Raw genomic sequence first — 17,300 nt, forward strand, 5'->3', positions numbered from 1 at the left:
TCCTCCAAAGCCAAGGGTAGTCATAAAAATCCAAATCAACACACTTCACTATCCAAACAAAACAGCCATCTGTTTTCCTCTAACCATAACCATAGCCTTAACTTCTTACAAAATTTTCTAAGCCTCACATATTTTTTTCCTAATTCCAAGAACAAAATATCCTAAAAACCAAAAAAATGCCCATTCATTCATTACATGTCACACATTAATCTATCAGAAAGTCAGTGAGAAAAAAAAATAAAAATAGTCTCCTCCATAATTCTATCTCAAAAACCTCTCAAGAAACAGAGAGGAAAAAAAATAAAGAAAAAATGGCAGTTTGTACAGTGTACACTGCTCAATCACTCAATTCATCTTGTTCAATCTCAACTCCATCAAAATCCCACTTAAGATTTCACCAAAAACAAGTAATTTTCTTCACAAAAAGATCAAGAAACACAAGAAATCATGTCATAACATGCTCTGCTTCTGATGCTGAAAAAACAGTTGTAATTGGGTTAGCAGCTGACTCTGGTTGTGGTAAAAGTACATTTATGAGGAGATTAACAAGTGTTTTTGGTGGTGCTGCTGAACCACCAAAAGGTGGAAATCCAGATTCAAACACATTAATATCAGACATGACTACTGTTATTTGTCTTGATGATTATCATTCACTTGATAGAACTGGTAGAAAAGAAAAAGGGGTAACTGCTCTTGATCCTAGAGCTAATGATTTTGACCTTATGTATGAACAAGTTAAAGCTATTAAAGATGGTGTTGCTGTTGATAAACCTATTTATAATCATGTTAGTGGTCTTCTTGATCCTCCTGAGGTTATTAAGCCTCCAAAGATTCTTGTCATTGAAGGATTACACCCCATGTAAGTGTACTCCGTCTGTTTAATTTATATGCACTGACTGACAGTATCCTCAACTTTTTATGTCAGAGTGTTGGGTTGTGGAGTGGAGTTAGAATTTTGAAATATATAGCTTATTAGTGAGTTTTTTTTTTTTTTTTTGTTGATAATTTACTTATACTTATTAAGTGGATTTTAAAATATCATTATAAAATTTGAGTTAAAAGTTATTGAGTTTTGTCGAACATGTTTGTGAAGTTTTAACTCTACTCCACTCTTGTTTGAGTGGAGATGGAGTTTAAGAAAAAAGAAAAAGCTTCTTTTTTTTAAAAAAAAAAATTTCTTATCTAAAACATGTGGTATACATTTATGTGGTTGTGAAATTATGTCGTTAAAGATAAAATGAAGATTTTAAAGCTAATTTTCTTTTTAGATATAATAGAAGTTTATTTTTTTAAAATATAGACTAAAAATGAAAATGTGTCATATGAAATGAATAAAAAAGATTACTTTAACTTATTTTATGGGTTATTCTTCCACTTATTATATAAAAAACTTTATTGTTAATATATCTAAATTTATATAACTGTGAGTATGTTATTGTTAAATTTTTGAAGAAATGCAATGATGTTTTTCTAATGTTAAAACAACACACATGCAAGAGCACATTGAAAGAAAACTTTGGTATCTCCGTATAAATTAAGATTCTTTAATTCTTCTTGTCGTTTGTGTAACAAAATATACTTCATAATTTACTTCCCTACAAAAGGGAAAAAAAGAAAAATTAGAATGGTGTAGGGGATTCTCTTCTTTTGACATGTATTACTTGGGATCTTTAAGAATATTGACAAGTATGTGTCTTGATTCTTTAAAAATTATATGATTTTTTAAGAAAAATTGATATAAATATAATAATATTTTTAAAAGGTCCAAACAAGTCAGAATGTCCTTAAATTATATAAATTCAACGCAAAATATCTTCAGTTAATAATTTAATCCAAAAATATATGTATGGTTTGATTTAAAAAGAGCAGCTTTCACATATAACAAATATAAAAATCATATTTGTATGTTATAGCTATAGTTTGCATAATTGTACTCCATAACAAATTTTATGTTTGCTATGGGACTTTTGATTTGTATAACTCGATAGAAACATCCAATTTTATATCATAATGTGAAACTTTATGACATTATCCTCAAACTTAGATAGCTATCTCTGCTGTCAAAATTAGATAGCAACACACCAAAAATCACCATTAGTACCTTTAAACACCATAAATAACAATGCCACTCTTACCTAAATTTATTTATTGATGCACTTATTTATATTACATGTAGAAGTGGTTTGATAGGATGTATAAAAATAATGATGAATAAGGTGTATTTACTATCAAAATAGAGATAGGAGAAAAATACAACTATCTAATGGGATCAAAGTTTCGAATATTTAGATTTGTAATGTAGGGATTAGTTATACTAACATTATCTCTTATCCACTGTTATTTAGTGTGTTAAAAATAACATATATTGCATAATTTTTTTTAAAAAAGTGCTAGTTCTAAAATATGAACTCCGCATTCTTTAGCTTTGTACACTTTTAGGGACAATTGTGTTTTTAATCATTCTAATGCATGTATTAATAATCTTAGCATAATGGAGTAAATCTGATAAATTTATTTTTCATTTTCTATGGTATAAAGGTATGATGAGCGTGTGAGAGACCTCTTGGACTTCAGTATCTACTTGGATATCAGCAATGAGGTCAAGTTTGCTTGGAAGATCCAGGTAACTATAATTACGATTTAACATGTTATACAATTATAACATTTACCTATAACGATGCGTATTAGTGACCTGATTATGTAAATATCTTTTACGTTGTCAATACATAGATCTTTAAGACTCGAATGAAATAGGCATGATATCGGTGCTTTTTTGAAAATGCAGAGGGATATGGCTGAGAGAGGACACAGCCTTGAGAGCATTAAGGCCAGTATTGAAGCCAGGAAACCAGATTTTGATGCTTACATTGGTGAACTACATTCCCTTGAAATAACAATTAGCTATGTTGCTCAAATCTTCAAAAAAAGTTGCATGATGTGTGTCAGATCCTCCAAAACATGAGTGCGAGAACATATTTGGAGAGTCCGAGAACATAGATAGTTAAAACAAGAATATGATTAATGAATAAGATAAGTAATGTGGCAATTTTTTTGTATTTTTTGGTGCAGACCCACAAAAGCAATATGCAGATGCAGTCATTGAAGTGCTCCCAACTCAGCTAATCCCAGATGACAATGAAGGCAAAGTTTTGAGAGTGAGATTGATAATGAAGGAAGGAGTGAAAAACTTCAATCCAGTTTACCTGTTCGATGAAGGATCGACAATCTCATGGATTCCTTGTGGTAGGAAGTTGACTTGTTCTTACCCTGGCATCAAATTCACCTATGGCCCTGATACCTACTTTGGCAATGAGGTATATGTTGCATTCTTTCTCTACCTGCCAAAACTTGATCATACTAATCAATCGACTCTCTTGCCTTGTGGTCGACATTCCATTCCCCTTAGTGATAGGTGCTCGTTCTATTCTGATTTGAATGAGCCGAGGCTCCCTAGGTACATATGGTTGGCCTTTATGGTGTCTCAGTGATACAAACATAGAAAATTTGGAAAGGATCTGAATGTGGGGGAAAAGGGATTGATCAAGAAGGCAAGGTATCTGCTCGAGCTATCTTAAAGTAAAGTTCTTCCATACTACTCCCTTAGAAATCAGGAATCCGCAAGGAAGGATAAGATACAAAATATCTAATTACGCCATGTAGTTTTGCACCGAGTATTAAGAATAAGGTGCATCAGATGGTAATCTAGTCCACCTGTCTAGACTCGACCCGAGGAACTCAATTGGCAGGACATTAGTTGCTGATTACTAGTCAGGCTAGAAAATTAAGCTTTGTATGTGAGGATTCATCTTAAATTGACTAGGCTGAAAAACTTCAATCCAGTTTACCAACCATCCTTTGTTCGGGTTTGGGACCAACAATGTGAGCAAGCAAGCTAACACAGGTGGTAAATAAACACTAAAAGAATGTTAAAGCTTCTTCTCGATACCTTTCAATGATATGTCATAGTTCTTTAAAGACAACATGCTAGAAAATACCTGGCAAACCCAGAAAGCGGGTTTCTACCATTGCTCAGCTGTTCTTCCAAAAATCATGCCGTATTTTCACCATCTGCTTTTCTTCGTACTTGCAGGTATCTGTCTTGGAGATGGATGGCCAATTTGACAGACTAGATGAACTCATCTATGTAGAGAGCCATTTGAGCAACCTCTCCAGTAAATTTTATGGTGAAGTTACTCAACAAATGTTGAAGCATGCTGACTTCCCTGGCAGCAACAATGGAACAGGTTTCTTCCAGACCATTGTCGGTTTGAAGATCAGAGACCTCTACGAGCAAATCGTTGCCAGCAGAGCTGGAGCTCCAGTCACAGCTGCAAAGGCCTAAACTTTGCCAAACTATATTAACAGCTAGGCCCCAGAATCATCTGTTGTACCTAGTTGTTTCCCTTCTTCCCTAAATTTTATTTGCCGACTTCTTTTCTCCACTTTCATGTCTCAGTTTCATGGTAGATAATTCCCCATAAATGAGAAAAATACACTTTGTTATGTATTTATTTGTAGCTGGAAATGTGTTGAGAGTTGTAACATGGATAATAAAATGGTGAAATGCATTTCAATTCCAAGCAGTTTCTGCACCAACTACTCGGATGTAAGCTACTGAACAATAATTGAGATTGAAACCACCAAAAAAAATCAGAAAATCTGATACTCACAAACACAATATTTCATGCAAAAATGTGAGTCTCAGAATGTCATACTTTAGTTAGAACAAAGGAAGCATCCGAAGACTAATACAGAGAAGCATGATATTACCAGAATTTATGAGTACTAAGTTCAACATATTAACAACCACCTACTCAAGGTTTCTTTAATGCTTACCGGAGGAAGCAACAGTTGGAGAGCAAAATAATATATACATAATACACGTTGAGTCAATTTTCCTCGTGTTCACTTGAGAGTAATAAACTTGTTACTACCATGTTTTGCCCAATGGTCCTTCAGGTCAACTGGATTAGAAAGATCATGACCTTCAGTTGCAAGTGTACACAGAAGCTTATTATATGCTCCATTAGACATTTTTCTCCCAGCCTTACGATTTCCAGGCTTTGAGGGATTGAATGGGAGGGGATACACAGATAAGGAGGTGGTACAGCATGATGATTGCCACCCACCTCCACATTTGTAGCACCGTCTAGAAACACCTGTACAGGAACAAAACGGGGGTGGCAGCTGGCAGGCCAGAAAAATCAGCATTAGCTCGGCCGTAAACTGGATTTGGATTCTTTGTTACAGTGGCCTCTCCACATCTAGCTTCTCCTTTAGTTTTTTTAGAGGCAGAAGACTTCTTTACACACCGTTCCTCTTTCAAAAGTTCCGATACAGTTTCACGAATTCCCTTCATAGATGTTTTCTTGTTTTTCTTCATCTTCTGTGATTTGGCCTTGAACTTGACATCCACATTTTGTTCACTTGTCGGGGCAACAGAACGAATAGGAACAGCAGCACAAGGTTTTGATTCGGATCCAAATATTGTTGCTGGGGGGAAATTATCTCGATGAATCCATGGAAAATGTGAATCAAATGTCTCTTCTTTGTGGTTAACTTGAGATGCCATTTGGTATCTTATGGGAGAAGGTTCTATCTTCGTTTGAGCCAGTCCTGCAAATATTGTAGTTTGTGAGAATTTCAGTACAACAACAACAACGCCCTAGTCCCATACAAGTTGGCTACGGCTATATGAATCCACAGTCTTTTTTTTGTTTTTTCAATGACAAGGGAACCCGTAGCCTAGCCCCATTGTAAGCTCACAGAGTAACCCCCGCGCTTGTACAGTAATAGCTTGCAAACCACACAAAAGAGGTAAACCGCACTATGCAAGCCCTGTGCGACGAGCCACATTCCTCATTTAAGCTCATAGTATATCATCAATTCATCATACAAAATGAAATAAAAATGACTAATAAGTCTTAGAACAAGTCTAAAACTCCGCCTGTGTGAGCTTGCTTACATTGCCAGTCCCCAACCTAGATAAAGGGAGGGGGTTGAGGTAGGCTGTCAGTCAGCGTAAAACTTGCCAATTCATGTGAGAATTTCAGTAACCATATTTTTCATTTTCAAACAGGTCTACTAAGATGGATTCAGTATGAGATACTGAAATTAGCCACATTAATTTACAAACGGAAACGTGATTATCCTAATTCCTAACCAATGCAAGGCAAAAACTATTCAAGAATGCAGATGCATAACCAGGGGAAACGCGATTGCACACATTGGAAGCGTTACTGGTCAAAATCATTCAGCAAATGGTGTAAATCTAGTAGCTAAGCATATTCCACACAAGTTTTTAAGGGAAAACTGATAAAAAGTATCATTCTTTTTTGTTTCAAGCATTCAAAAGAATGAGCCACAAGAAACAGAAACACCCGTAACTATATTATAGATAGGAAACTGACATTAGAAGCAAAATCCTCAAATGCAAGTGACTGCGGTAGGTGTAATCCAAATGTCAAACAGGTACAGGGGCATAGTTCCATCCAAGCCAATACTGTTTTGAAGATATGTTATAGCCCCATCGAATCGTTAACATTTGAGTAAATTATACTAAATACACCTATAGTATGACTCAGACACGGATACACTTCATGTATTACAAAATCAAGTACCTAGTATTCCTTAAACAATGAAAATCCTACCACCAAAGATTATGGTGGGGTGGTAAGTGTCCCATTCATCCTTAACCAGAGGTCTCATGTTCGAGCCATGAGAATGGAGTCAGTCGCTTTTAGTATGGAACCTTATACCTCATCTCCCAAAGTGTGACTTCTCGGCATGAATCCCAATCAGTCGGGCCCCAAGGGAGCACCGGACACCGGTTAGACACCAAACAAGAAAAATCTTACATAGCATTTCATATATAATTGCCATCGAAATATATGGATGATCGGCTATTTGTGTAGGATTTCAACTATATAGGGGGTTTAAGGGTTTGATTTTGAAATACTACTCCACTATATTGTATGAGCATTGAGGAATTTGTGACCAGTCTCAAGTTCCAACATTACGTCATGCGCGATTTAAGCTTGATATTTAAGTGGAAGAGGAGCCAGACCCATTATCTCCGAGTTTTAGTTAGCATTAGACCATAAATTTTAGATTAGATTTTGAAAATTATCTTCAAATATATATTTTGACCATGAAATTTGATCTTCGAATATTTTGAAGTGCCCAAGAACTGGCTTAAACTAGTTTTTGGGACTTCCACTCAAGAAACTTCGAAAATATTTCCAAGTAAATTACATGTCCAAACACAACTTTAAATTCCAAAATCACAACTTTGAAAACTTAAATTTTCCAAGTATCAAATTTCAACTTCAAAATTTATAACCAATCGAGAGCTAAAGGCTGTTGTTGTTGTTGTTCTAGGGTTGAACCCAGACGGATTTCTTGAAGTAACATGTAAAAATTCCAAGAATACATAATCCCACCAAAAATGAAAACAAAACGTGAAAGAGAACAAACAAAAAAATCATTCCTTTTTTAAAGCATAAACACCTAATTCCACACTTGTATTATATTATAAATTACAAATAAATCAGATAGACAAAGTTTATGAAACGAAGAACACTTACAGCGGCAACAGAGTTGGAGCAAGAGATACAAAGCTCTAATGGGGTTTCTTGTTTTTTTTTTTTTTCTCCTTCTTGGCTTCGTTATATCTTAACCCTTTGTTTGGACGGTTGTTGCGTATTATTTCATAACTAGTAAAATTATTCGCGCTTTGCACAAGAATTTAATGTCACAGATTTTATAAAATAATACTTAAAATCTATTGGACATTAAAGCTAACACATTATATTATCTTACATACAAGATTACATAGTAACAAACATTAATAATGTAAAAAAATGAAAATAATTAAATCTTATCATTTATCCTTAATAACATAAACATAAATTAATGATTGTAAAAATACATACCAGGATCTGTAACATAAGCAATGTTATTAGTGAGCCACTCAACAAGAGCAAAGTACACACATATTTAATTGTGAAGAAGAATAAAAAGAGGAGGTTTATAATTTTTGTTATTTTAAAATGAGAGAAAACCCCTCTAATTATAGACGACAAATGATAGTGTGAACAAATATTTATTGTGTCTTATCAGAAATGTTACAACTATTTGGAAAAGTTGCAACTCTTCAAAAAAGTCATAACCTTTCATAAAAATCATATCTTTTCATAAAAGTCACAACTTTTAATTAAAGTCGCAACTTTTCATAAAAGCCACAACTTTTCATAAAAGTCGCAACTCTTCATTAAAGTCGCAACTTTTCATGAAAGGAGAGGACTAGTTTTGAAAATAATAAATTAACAAGGAATTCTAATTTGTGGTGGCGCCACGTAGGCGGACCTAAGGTTCTCTTATATATATATATATATATATATATGATATATGATTTATGATATGATGTATTATATTGTATCACATTGTGTTTTATTATATGATACTGTATTATTTTACTGGTCATCGTGTTTGAATAGATAGTATCATTTGTCGTCTTTACATAATGTTACACATTCATAATTTGAATGATAAACTTACAAAGAAAAATAGGATATGAAATAAAGTTAATATGAAAAGGTAGGGTAAAAAATGAAATATAATTATTAAATAATAAATAAAGATAAAATGAGAAGAAAATATTAAGGTAATGAAGTGATTACACCAAATTAATTAAGGCTAATATGAGTCTTTTCATCATTAGCTAATTATAAATTTAAATTATACGATATAATAAAATTTAAGTAATAATTAAAATAAATATTATATTTAAGATACAAAACAAGATGTAAAGGAACAGAGTGGAGGACAATTATCACAAATCCCAACATATGCTAATACCTCTCGTCCATAATTGGAGATAGTTATTTTAAAAAAATGTAAAGCGCTTAACAATTTTATCAAATAAAGGGTAAATATGAAGAAAAAAAAATTTGTAATTTTCTTGGACTTTGATAAATTATCTATTTTGAGTTATGAAAAATATATGAATAATTCACTTAATATGAATTAGAGAATAAAAGCTTGTCACTTCTTCCTAATTCATATTATTTGTCCATTTTCTTCTTTATATTTTATATATAAAAAATTTATAAATAAAAGGGATTTTCTTATTAATTTACCATTTAACTCTTTTCGATTCTCTATATTCATGTATTTTATCCCTCAATATCAAGATTAACAATGATGATTTTTTTTTGAAGTTATATAATACTTATAATTTTAAAAATAATTAATTTTAACTTTCCAAAACCTAACTTTGGGCAATTCGAAGTAGCGGTGGGTGTTGGGTATTCAATTCGGATTTTTTAAATTTCGGATTAGTAATTTGATAATTGGTAGTTAAAGGTAGGTATCAAATATCAAATTTTTAAATTTCGATTCGATAATTCGATAAACGATAAATTAAACTTCGATTTGATACGATATTTGGTAATACTGTATTGAAGCTATAGCCGATTGTTTTACAAATTTAATATCATTTCTCCAATCATTTCTATTTTTTTTTATATGGAGACACGATAATAGAAGATTAATAAGTAAGAAAACATCAAGAAAAACAAAATTGATACAACTAAAAGACGTATGTATTTGGATTGTTTGTGTTTGTTATTTAACTTTCTCTTTGGACTTGTACTAATTAATGAGTAATGAATATGTTGATGAAGTAAATACTTTGGTATTAGAAAAATACCAATCGAATACCAAATGGTACTAATATTTAATACCAAACCCAAATTCGAATACCGTAATTCTGAATTTTTTCTCTTGAATACCATACTAATCCAAATTATCGAATATTCAATTATCACAAATTTCGATTCAGTTCGATTTTCGATATTTTATGTCCAATCCTAATTCGAAGACAAGCAAACTTTAGACATTTTCGTATCAACTTAAGGCACATATGTCTAAGGTTTAACCATTCTTTGTTTGAACTCAGGGCATACATATTTGACAAATCAACTGATTTTTTTCTTGAACTTCAATTAGTTTTTTTTTTTATGAACTTAAGGCATATATGACAGAAGTTTAACTGTTTTTTTCCTGAACTTTAAGCACTTTTGCGCAAACAGATTTTTGCCTAAAATTAACTTGTTTTTCGAATATCAATAATCTAACATATGAGTCATCAACACCTACATCTATTTAAAATAAACTCAAATTTAATATATGAATTTTAAAAATTTAAAGAACAAAACCTAATCGTCAGTTTTTCAAAAACAACAAATCTAACACTCTTTAAAGATAAAAAAGAACTTAGGGCATATATATTATGATTTATGCCAAACTAAAACATATATAGATATAGTGTGATGATAGCATGGAAGACTCACTAAAGGACTGAAGGATTGAAGCATGCATCAATGATACCATAAAAATATTTAGATATATTGTGATGATTTCATGGAGGTCTCACTAAAGAACTAAAAGATCCAAGCATGCATCAATGCATAGAGGTTTCACTAAAGAATTGAAGCAATGATCAATGATACTATAACAAAATATATGAAATTAAATTATGGTAAAAATATAAAGAATATTATGATTCGGGAAAAAAGCTAATGAAAAAAATAAAGAATAAAAAAATAATCCAAAAAAGGAGAAAAGAGAAAAGAAGGAACGGGAAATAAAGAAATTCAAAATAAAATTAAAAAAATGCAAAAATAAAATGAAGGAAAAGAAATGGAAAAAGGGGAAAAATATACAGAAAAATAAATGAATAAAGAAATAAATGAAAAAAAAATAAAAAGAAGAAAAGAAGTATAAAGAATAGATATGTTTTTTTATTAATTTTAATTTTAATAAATAAGTTAGTGATTTTAGTATTTTCTTAATTACTTGTTGTTGTAGATTAATTATTTAATTTTCCTATAATTTTATTAATTTTTTAATAGTTACTATATTTCTTTTTAAAACTTAATTATATTTTTTAAAAATAATAAAAATAATAAAAAGGAAGAGTATAATATTTCACGTGAAAAGAAAGACCAAACATTTTCCATTCACTTTGTGACCCTCATTTGTTCACTTTTATTTGTCCATAAACTATAAACTTATGTATACAAATAAGAAAAGTAGTGTTGTTGCCCAAGATCGAACTGGGGACCTTTAGTGTGTAAGACTAACACGATAACCACTACACCACAACAACTTACATATTATGTATTTCCTCCGTCTTATATTATCTGACACCATTATCATTACAGACCGAAGCAAACCGTAATGATATCATGTCACTATATAGATTTATTGTGATAATATCATGGATATCTCACTGAAGAATTGAAGCAGACATTAATGGTATCATGACAATATATAGATATAGTGTGATGATATCATGGAGGACTCACTAAAAGACGAAAGAATCGTAGCATGCATCAATGATACCGTGACAATATTTAGATATATTGTGATGATATCATGGAGGTCTCACTAAAGGATCGAAGCACACATCAATGATACCATGCCAATATTTAGATATATTGTGATGATATCATAAAGGTCTCACTAAAGAATGGAAGCAACGATCAATGATACTATAATAAAATATATGAAATTAAATTATAGTGAAAATATAAAAAATATTATGATTTGAGAAAAAAATTAATGGAAAAGAATAAAAAATAATCCCCAAAAAGGAGAAAAGAGAAAAGAAGGAACATGAAATAAAGAAATTGAAAATAAAATTAAAAAAATGCAAAAACAAAATAAAATGAAGGAGAAGAAAATGGAAAAGGAAGAAAAATAAATGAATAAAGAAATTAAAAAGAAGAAAATTGAAAAGAAGAAAAGAAGTATATAAAATATATTTTTATTAATTTTGATTTTAATAAATAAGTTAGTGATTTTAGTATTTTCTTAATTACTTGTTGTTGTAGTTTAATTATTTAATTTTCCTATAATTTTTTTAAAAAAATAGTTACTATATTTATTTTTAAATTTAATTATATATTTTTTTAAACTAATAAAGATGATAAAAAGGAAGAGTCACGTGAAAAGAAAGACCAAACATTTTTCATGTGACCGACTACATGGTCAGTCACATGAAAAGAAAAAAGAATTTTTTTTTTTTATTAATTTTGGTTTTAAGTGATTTTAGTATATATTTTTTAAATTACTTCTTGTTGTAGTCTAATTATTTAAGTTTCCTGCATTTTTATTAATTTTAAAAAAAGTTAAGTACTATATTTATATTAAATTTAATTATATCTTTAAAAAGAAAAATAAAAAAGATAAAAAGATGAGAACAACCTTTCACACGAAAAGAAAGACCGAACATTTTCCACGTGACTATAGTCACTTCATGTGAAAGGGCCAAACAAAGCCAAACCCGTATACCTATTTAACCACCTATTTTTTCTTGCTCAGTGTAAAAACATGGAGATTCATTTCAATTCTGTTTCGTTCTTGCTTTCCTTTTTCCTCCTCTTAGTTATTTTCTTTCGAAAATCGAAAAAAAGTAACCAAAAATTGCCACCAGGTCCATGGAAATTGCCTATTATTGGAAACATGCATCACCTTATTGGAGCACTTCCACATCATGTTCTTAGAAATTTATCCAAAAAATATGGACCTCTAATGCACCTGAAGTTAGGGGAAATAGATGCAGTTGTTGTATCATCTCCACATATGGCAAAACAAGTATTAAAAGTTCATGACCTTTCTTTTGCAGCAAGGCCAGAGCTTATGACATCTGATATAGTCTTTTATAGTCAAAAAGACATTGTATTTGCAAGATATGGTGATTACTGGAAACAAATGCGTAAAATATGCATTTCAGAGTTACTTAGTGCAAAGATGGTCAAGTCGTTTAGTTTAATTCGGCAAGATGCGGTTCATGACCTTGTTGAATCCATTCGTTCTACGCCAAATGTTGTGGTTAATATATCTGAAAAGGTTCTTAGACTTACTAGCTCTGTTATATGTAGATCAGCTTTCGGAAAAGTATGGGATGATAGAGATAATTTGTTGATGCTGATGAGGGAAGTACTAGCCTTATCTGGCGGATTTGATATGGCTGATTTCTTTCCTTCTTGGACATTACTTCATGGAATTGGTGGAATGAGAAACAGATTGAAGAGTATGCATAAGAAGTTTGATGTAATATTGGAGAAAATAATTCATGAACATAAAGAGAATCGAGCAAATGGAAAAGAGGGAAACAGTGAGTTTGGGGGTGAAGATTTGATTGACGTTTTACTAAGAGTTATGGAGAATGGTGAACTTCAATTTCCAATCACAAATGACAGTGTCAAGGCAATTGTTCTAGTAAGTTTGGTTCTATCTCATCAAAATAATCATTCATTTAGAGTCTTGTTCATCTTTACACTTATTGTTAGTTCCATCATTTGTCACAATCATATATATTAATAGCTGAACTTCAATGTTGTAGGACCTATTCTTCGGGGGAACTGAAACTTCATCAGTAATAATACAATGGGCGTTGTCTGAACTGATGAAGAACCCGAATATAATGGCCAAAGCACAGGCAGAAGTGAGATGTGTCCATAAAGGGAAGAAAGATTTGAATGACAATGATCTCGAAGAGTTGAAGTATCTGAAGTTAGTGATCAATGAAACACTACGGTTACACCCTGCATCTCCTCTTTTAGGACTTAGGCAATGCAGGGAGGAAACAATTATTGATGGATACACTATTCCTCTTAAAGCTCAAGTGGTTGTTAATGGTTGGGCTATTGCAAGAGATCCTGAAAGTTGGGACGACCCTGAAACTTTTGTGCCAGAGAGATTTGAAAACAGTTGTGTGGATTTTAATGGAAATCATTTTCAGTATATTCCGTTTGGTGCAGGAAGCAGGATGTGTCCAGGAATGCATTTTGGTTTAGCTAATGTTGTGTATCCGCTAGCACAGTTGCTTTATCACTTCGATTGGAAACTTCCTTATGGACAACAACCGGAGGATCTGGATATGACTGAAACACTTGGAATATCTGCAACTAGAAAGAATGATCTTCACTTGATTGCCATTTCACATGATTAAAAATGTCATTATCATAGTATAATGATGCTTAATTTCCTATTCAGACTCTAAGCAAAGTTGTATTTCAATCTTTCTAAGTGCATAATTGATCTTGGTTGGAATTATACAATAACTTTCATGAATATAGATTGATGATCTCCTCATTTGTTCATTGAAATTGCCTAAATATATTGATAAAAAATATGGTAATATGGCAGTTAACTTAATCAACAATAATATCTTAAGCATATCTATTAAACCACATAACTTGTTTTTCGCTTTGGCGCCTCTCTAAAATTGTAGTCATGGTAAAATCTTTGTTTATTTAATCATCAGGACTCCTAAGCACACGAGTTTTCAACAAATCAAAGTAGAAAAGGGAAGGCTTGTTATCCAACAGTATAACATGACTTCTATACTCGTGTCAACCAAAGTTTATGTGGATCTATTCAAATGTTTAATGAAGATGATTGGAAAAATACAAACTTCTCTACAGAGAATTATAATTTTGATATGATAGTGAATTGCTCGAGATTTGAACCCGGAACTAGTCTGATGGAGTAGATAAGTTGCTTGTTAAATAAAAGAAATTTTAATCTTAGATTAAATAAACAAGTAAATATATATATATATATACACTATATTTATTTTTAAATTTAATTATATTTTTAAAAAATAATAAAAATGATGGAAAGGAAGAGAATAATCTTTTAGGTGAAAAGAAAGACCGAACATTTTTCATGTGACTTACTACATGGTCAGTCATATGAAAAGAAAAAATAAAATATATTTTTTACTAATTTTGATTTTAATAAATAAGTTAGTGATTTTAATTTTTTTTTAAATTACTTTTTGTTGTAGTCTAATTATTTAATTTTTCTACATTTTTATTAATTTAAAAAAAGTTAGCTACTATATTTATTTTTAAATTCAATTATTATTTTTTTAAAAGAAAAAGAAGAGAATAATCTTTCACTTAGAAAAGAAAGACGGAACATTATCCATGTGACTGACTTACATGGTCACTTCACGTGAAGGGCGAAACAAACCAAACCGCTTTAGCTATTTAACCACCTCATTTTTCTTGCATTCTTCCTCAGTGTGAAAACATGGAGATTCATTTCATTTATGTTTCATTCTTGCTTTCCTTTTTCCTCCTCTTAGTTATTTTCGTTCGAAAATCGAAAAAAAGTAACCAAAAATTGCCACCAGGTCCATGGAAATTGCCTGTTATTGGAAGCATGCATCACCTTATTGGAGCACTTCCACATCATGTTCTTAGAAATTTATCCAAAAAATATGGACCTCTAATGCACCTGAAGTTAGGGGAAATTGATGCAGTTATTGTATCATCTCCACATATGGCAAAACAAGTACTAAAAGTTCATGACCTTTCTTTTGCAGCAAGGCCAGAGCTTATGGCATCTGATATAGTCTTTTATAGTCAAAAAGACATTGTATTTGCAAAATATGGTGATTACTGGAAACAAATGCGTAAAATATGCATTTCAGAGTTACTTAGTGCAAAGATGGTCAAGTCGTTTAGTTTAATTCGGCAAGATGCGGTTCATGATCTTGTTGCATCTATTGGTTCTACTCCAAATGTTGTGGTTAATATGTCTGAAAAGGTTCTTAGACTTACTAGCTCTGTTATATGTAGATCAGCTTTTGGAAAAGTATGGGATGATAGAGATAATTTGTTGATGTTGATGAGGGAAGTACTATCCTTATCTGGCGGATTTGATATGGCTGATTTCTTTCCTTCTTGGACATTACTTCATGGAATTGGTGGAATGAGAAACAGATTGAAGAGTTTACATCAGAAGATTGATGTAATTTTAGAGAAAATAATTCATGAACATAAAGAGAATCGAGCAAATGGAAAAGAGGGAAATAGTGAGTTTGGGGGTGAAGATTTGATTGACGTTTTGCTCAGAGTTATGGAGAATGGTGAACTTCAATTTCCAATCACAAACGACAGCGTCAAGGCAATCGTTCTAGTAAGTTTGGTTCTATCTCATCAAAGTAATCATTCATTTAGAGTCTTGTTCATGTTTACACTTATTGTGTCACATAAACTAGAACAAATGAAAAATGAGTGAATGCTCATGTTTGAACTGTTTGATATAACAGCTGCTCCTGTTAATTGTTATCAGGAGAGGAACAGATTAAGAAACATGTGGAGATCTTACCATCTTTCGTTTAGTTGTTGGTATATCTATCTTTCTTTTTAATAACTGTGGTGTCTAGGTCAGCTTGCACGCCACCAGAAACAAGTACTAGGTAACTCTGTCTATCTTTTGTCAAAAATCATATATTAATAGCTGAACTTCAATGTTGTAGGACTTGTTCTTTGGGGGAACTGAAACTTCGTCAGTAATAATACAATGGGCGTTGTCTGAACTGATGAAGAACCCAAAGGTGATGGCCAAAGCACAAGCAGAAGTGAGATGTGTCTGTACAGGGAAGAAAGATTTGAATGACAATGATGTCGAAGAGTTGAAGTATCTGAAGTTAGTGATTAATGAAACACTACGATTACACCCTGCATCTCCTCTTTTAGGCCTTAGGCAATGCAGGGAGGAAACAATAATTGATGGCTACACTATTCCTCTTAAATCCCAAGTGGTTGTTAATGGTTGGGCTATTGCAAGAGATCCTGAAAGTTGGGACGACCCTGAAACTTTTGTGCCAGAGAGATTTGAAAACAGTTGTGTGGATTTTAATGGAAATCATTTTCAATATATTCCGTTTGGTGCAGGAAGCAGGATGTGTCCAGGAATGCATTTTGGTTTAGCTAATGTTGTGTATCCTCTAGCACAGTTGCTTTATCACTTCGATTGGAAACTTCCTTATGGGCAACAACCGGAGGATCTGGATATGACTGAAACACTTGGAATATCTGCAACTAGAAAGAATGATCTTCACTTGATTGCCATTTCACATGATTAAAAATGTCATTATCATATATATAGTTTAATGATGCTTAGTTTCTTATTCAGACTCTATGTAAAGTTGTATTTCAATCTTTCTAAGTGCATAATTGATCTTGGTTGGAATTATACAGAAATACTGTTATGTGATTTTGACACCAAATCCAAGCAATTTTCATGAATATAGATTGATGATATCCTCATTTGTTCGTTGAGATTGCCAAATTATATTGATAAAAGATATGAGTAATATGACAGTTCTCTACAGAATTTTAATTTCGATATGATAGTGGGTTGCCCTGAAAGTAAACCGGAACTAGTCGGATAGAGTAGATAGGTTCCTTATTAAATAAAATAAATGTTAA

General features: G+C 31.8%; 3 protein-coding genes and 1 non-coding gene across 8 annotated transcripts in view; 2 read left to right on the forward strand and 2 right to left on the reverse strand.

Moving 5' to 3' along the window:
• The window catches only part of LOC125827059 (phosphoribulokinase, chloroplastic), a 70,074-nt gene extending 65,491 nt beyond the window's left edge, over positions 1-4,583 (forward strand). For both annotated transcript variants that reach the window (XM_049506417.1, XM_049506416.1), the window contains exons 2-6: positions 307-859; positions 2,539-2,623; positions 2,786-2,870; positions 3,070-3,314; positions 4,091-4,583. In XM_049506417.1, the coding sequence (XP_049362374.1) occupies positions 312-859; positions 2,539-2,623; positions 2,786-2,870; positions 3,070-3,314; positions 4,091-4,342 (1,215 nt within the window). In that variant the 5' untranslated portion in view covers positions 307-311 and the 3' untranslated portion in view covers positions 4,343-4,583. The remainder of the gene's footprint in view (positions 1-306; positions 860-2,538; positions 2,624-2,785; positions 2,871-3,069; positions 3,315-4,090) is intronic.
• Positions 4,584-4,766: 183 nt separating this feature from the next.
• On the reverse strand, positions 4,767-7,646 carry LOC125826547 (protein BASIC PENTACYSTEINE7-like). The gene is given in 3 exon segments (XM_049505898.1): positions 4,767-5,187; positions 5,189-5,616; positions 7,587-7,646. Coding segments are annotated over 2 exon segments (666 nt in total). The 5' UTR covers positions 5,573-5,616; positions 7,587-7,646; the 3' UTR covers positions 4,767-4,905.
• Positions 7,647-11,100: 3,454 nt separating this feature from the next.
• TRNAV-UAC (transfer RNA valine (anticodon UAC)) lies at positions 11,101-11,173 on the reverse strand. Its single transcript has one exon. It is a non-coding gene; the product is annotated as a tRNA-Val (tRNA).
• Positions 11,174-12,399: 1,226 nt separating this feature from the next.
• On the forward strand, positions 12,400-17,076 carry LOC125827218 (premnaspirodiene oxygenase-like). 4 transcript variants are annotated; one of them, XM_049506584.1, is made up of 3 exons: positions 12,403-12,502; positions 15,215-16,002; positions 16,346-17,076. In XM_049506584.1, exons 2-3 carry the CDS (start codon positions 15,244-15,246, stop codon positions 16,952-16,954), a joined length of 1,368 nt encoding a protein of 455 aa, XP_049362541.1. In that variant the 5' UTR covers positions 12,403-12,502; positions 15,215-15,243; the 3' UTR covers positions 16,955-17,076. The 4 variants fall into 4 exon arrangements, with proteins under 4 accessions (XP_049362539.1, XP_049362541.1, XP_049362540.1 ...); XM_049506583.1 differs by having other exon boundaries at positions 12,406-12,918; positions 15,631-16,002; XM_049506582.1 differs by lacking the exons at positions 15,215-16,002; positions 16,346-17,076 and adding an exon at positions 13,415-14,048 and having other exon boundaries at positions 12,400-13,290.
• The last annotated feature ends 224 nt before the right edge of the window (positions 17,077-17,300 follow it).

This window comes from Solanum verrucosum, unplaced genomic scaffold, assembly GCF_900185275.1.
Source record: "Solanum verrucosum unplaced genomic scaffold, falcon-dt-bn FXZP01000060.1, whole genome shotgun sequence".
Lineage (NCBI taxonomy): Eukaryota > Viridiplantae > Streptophyta > Magnoliopsida > Solanales > Solanaceae > Solanum > Solanum verrucosum.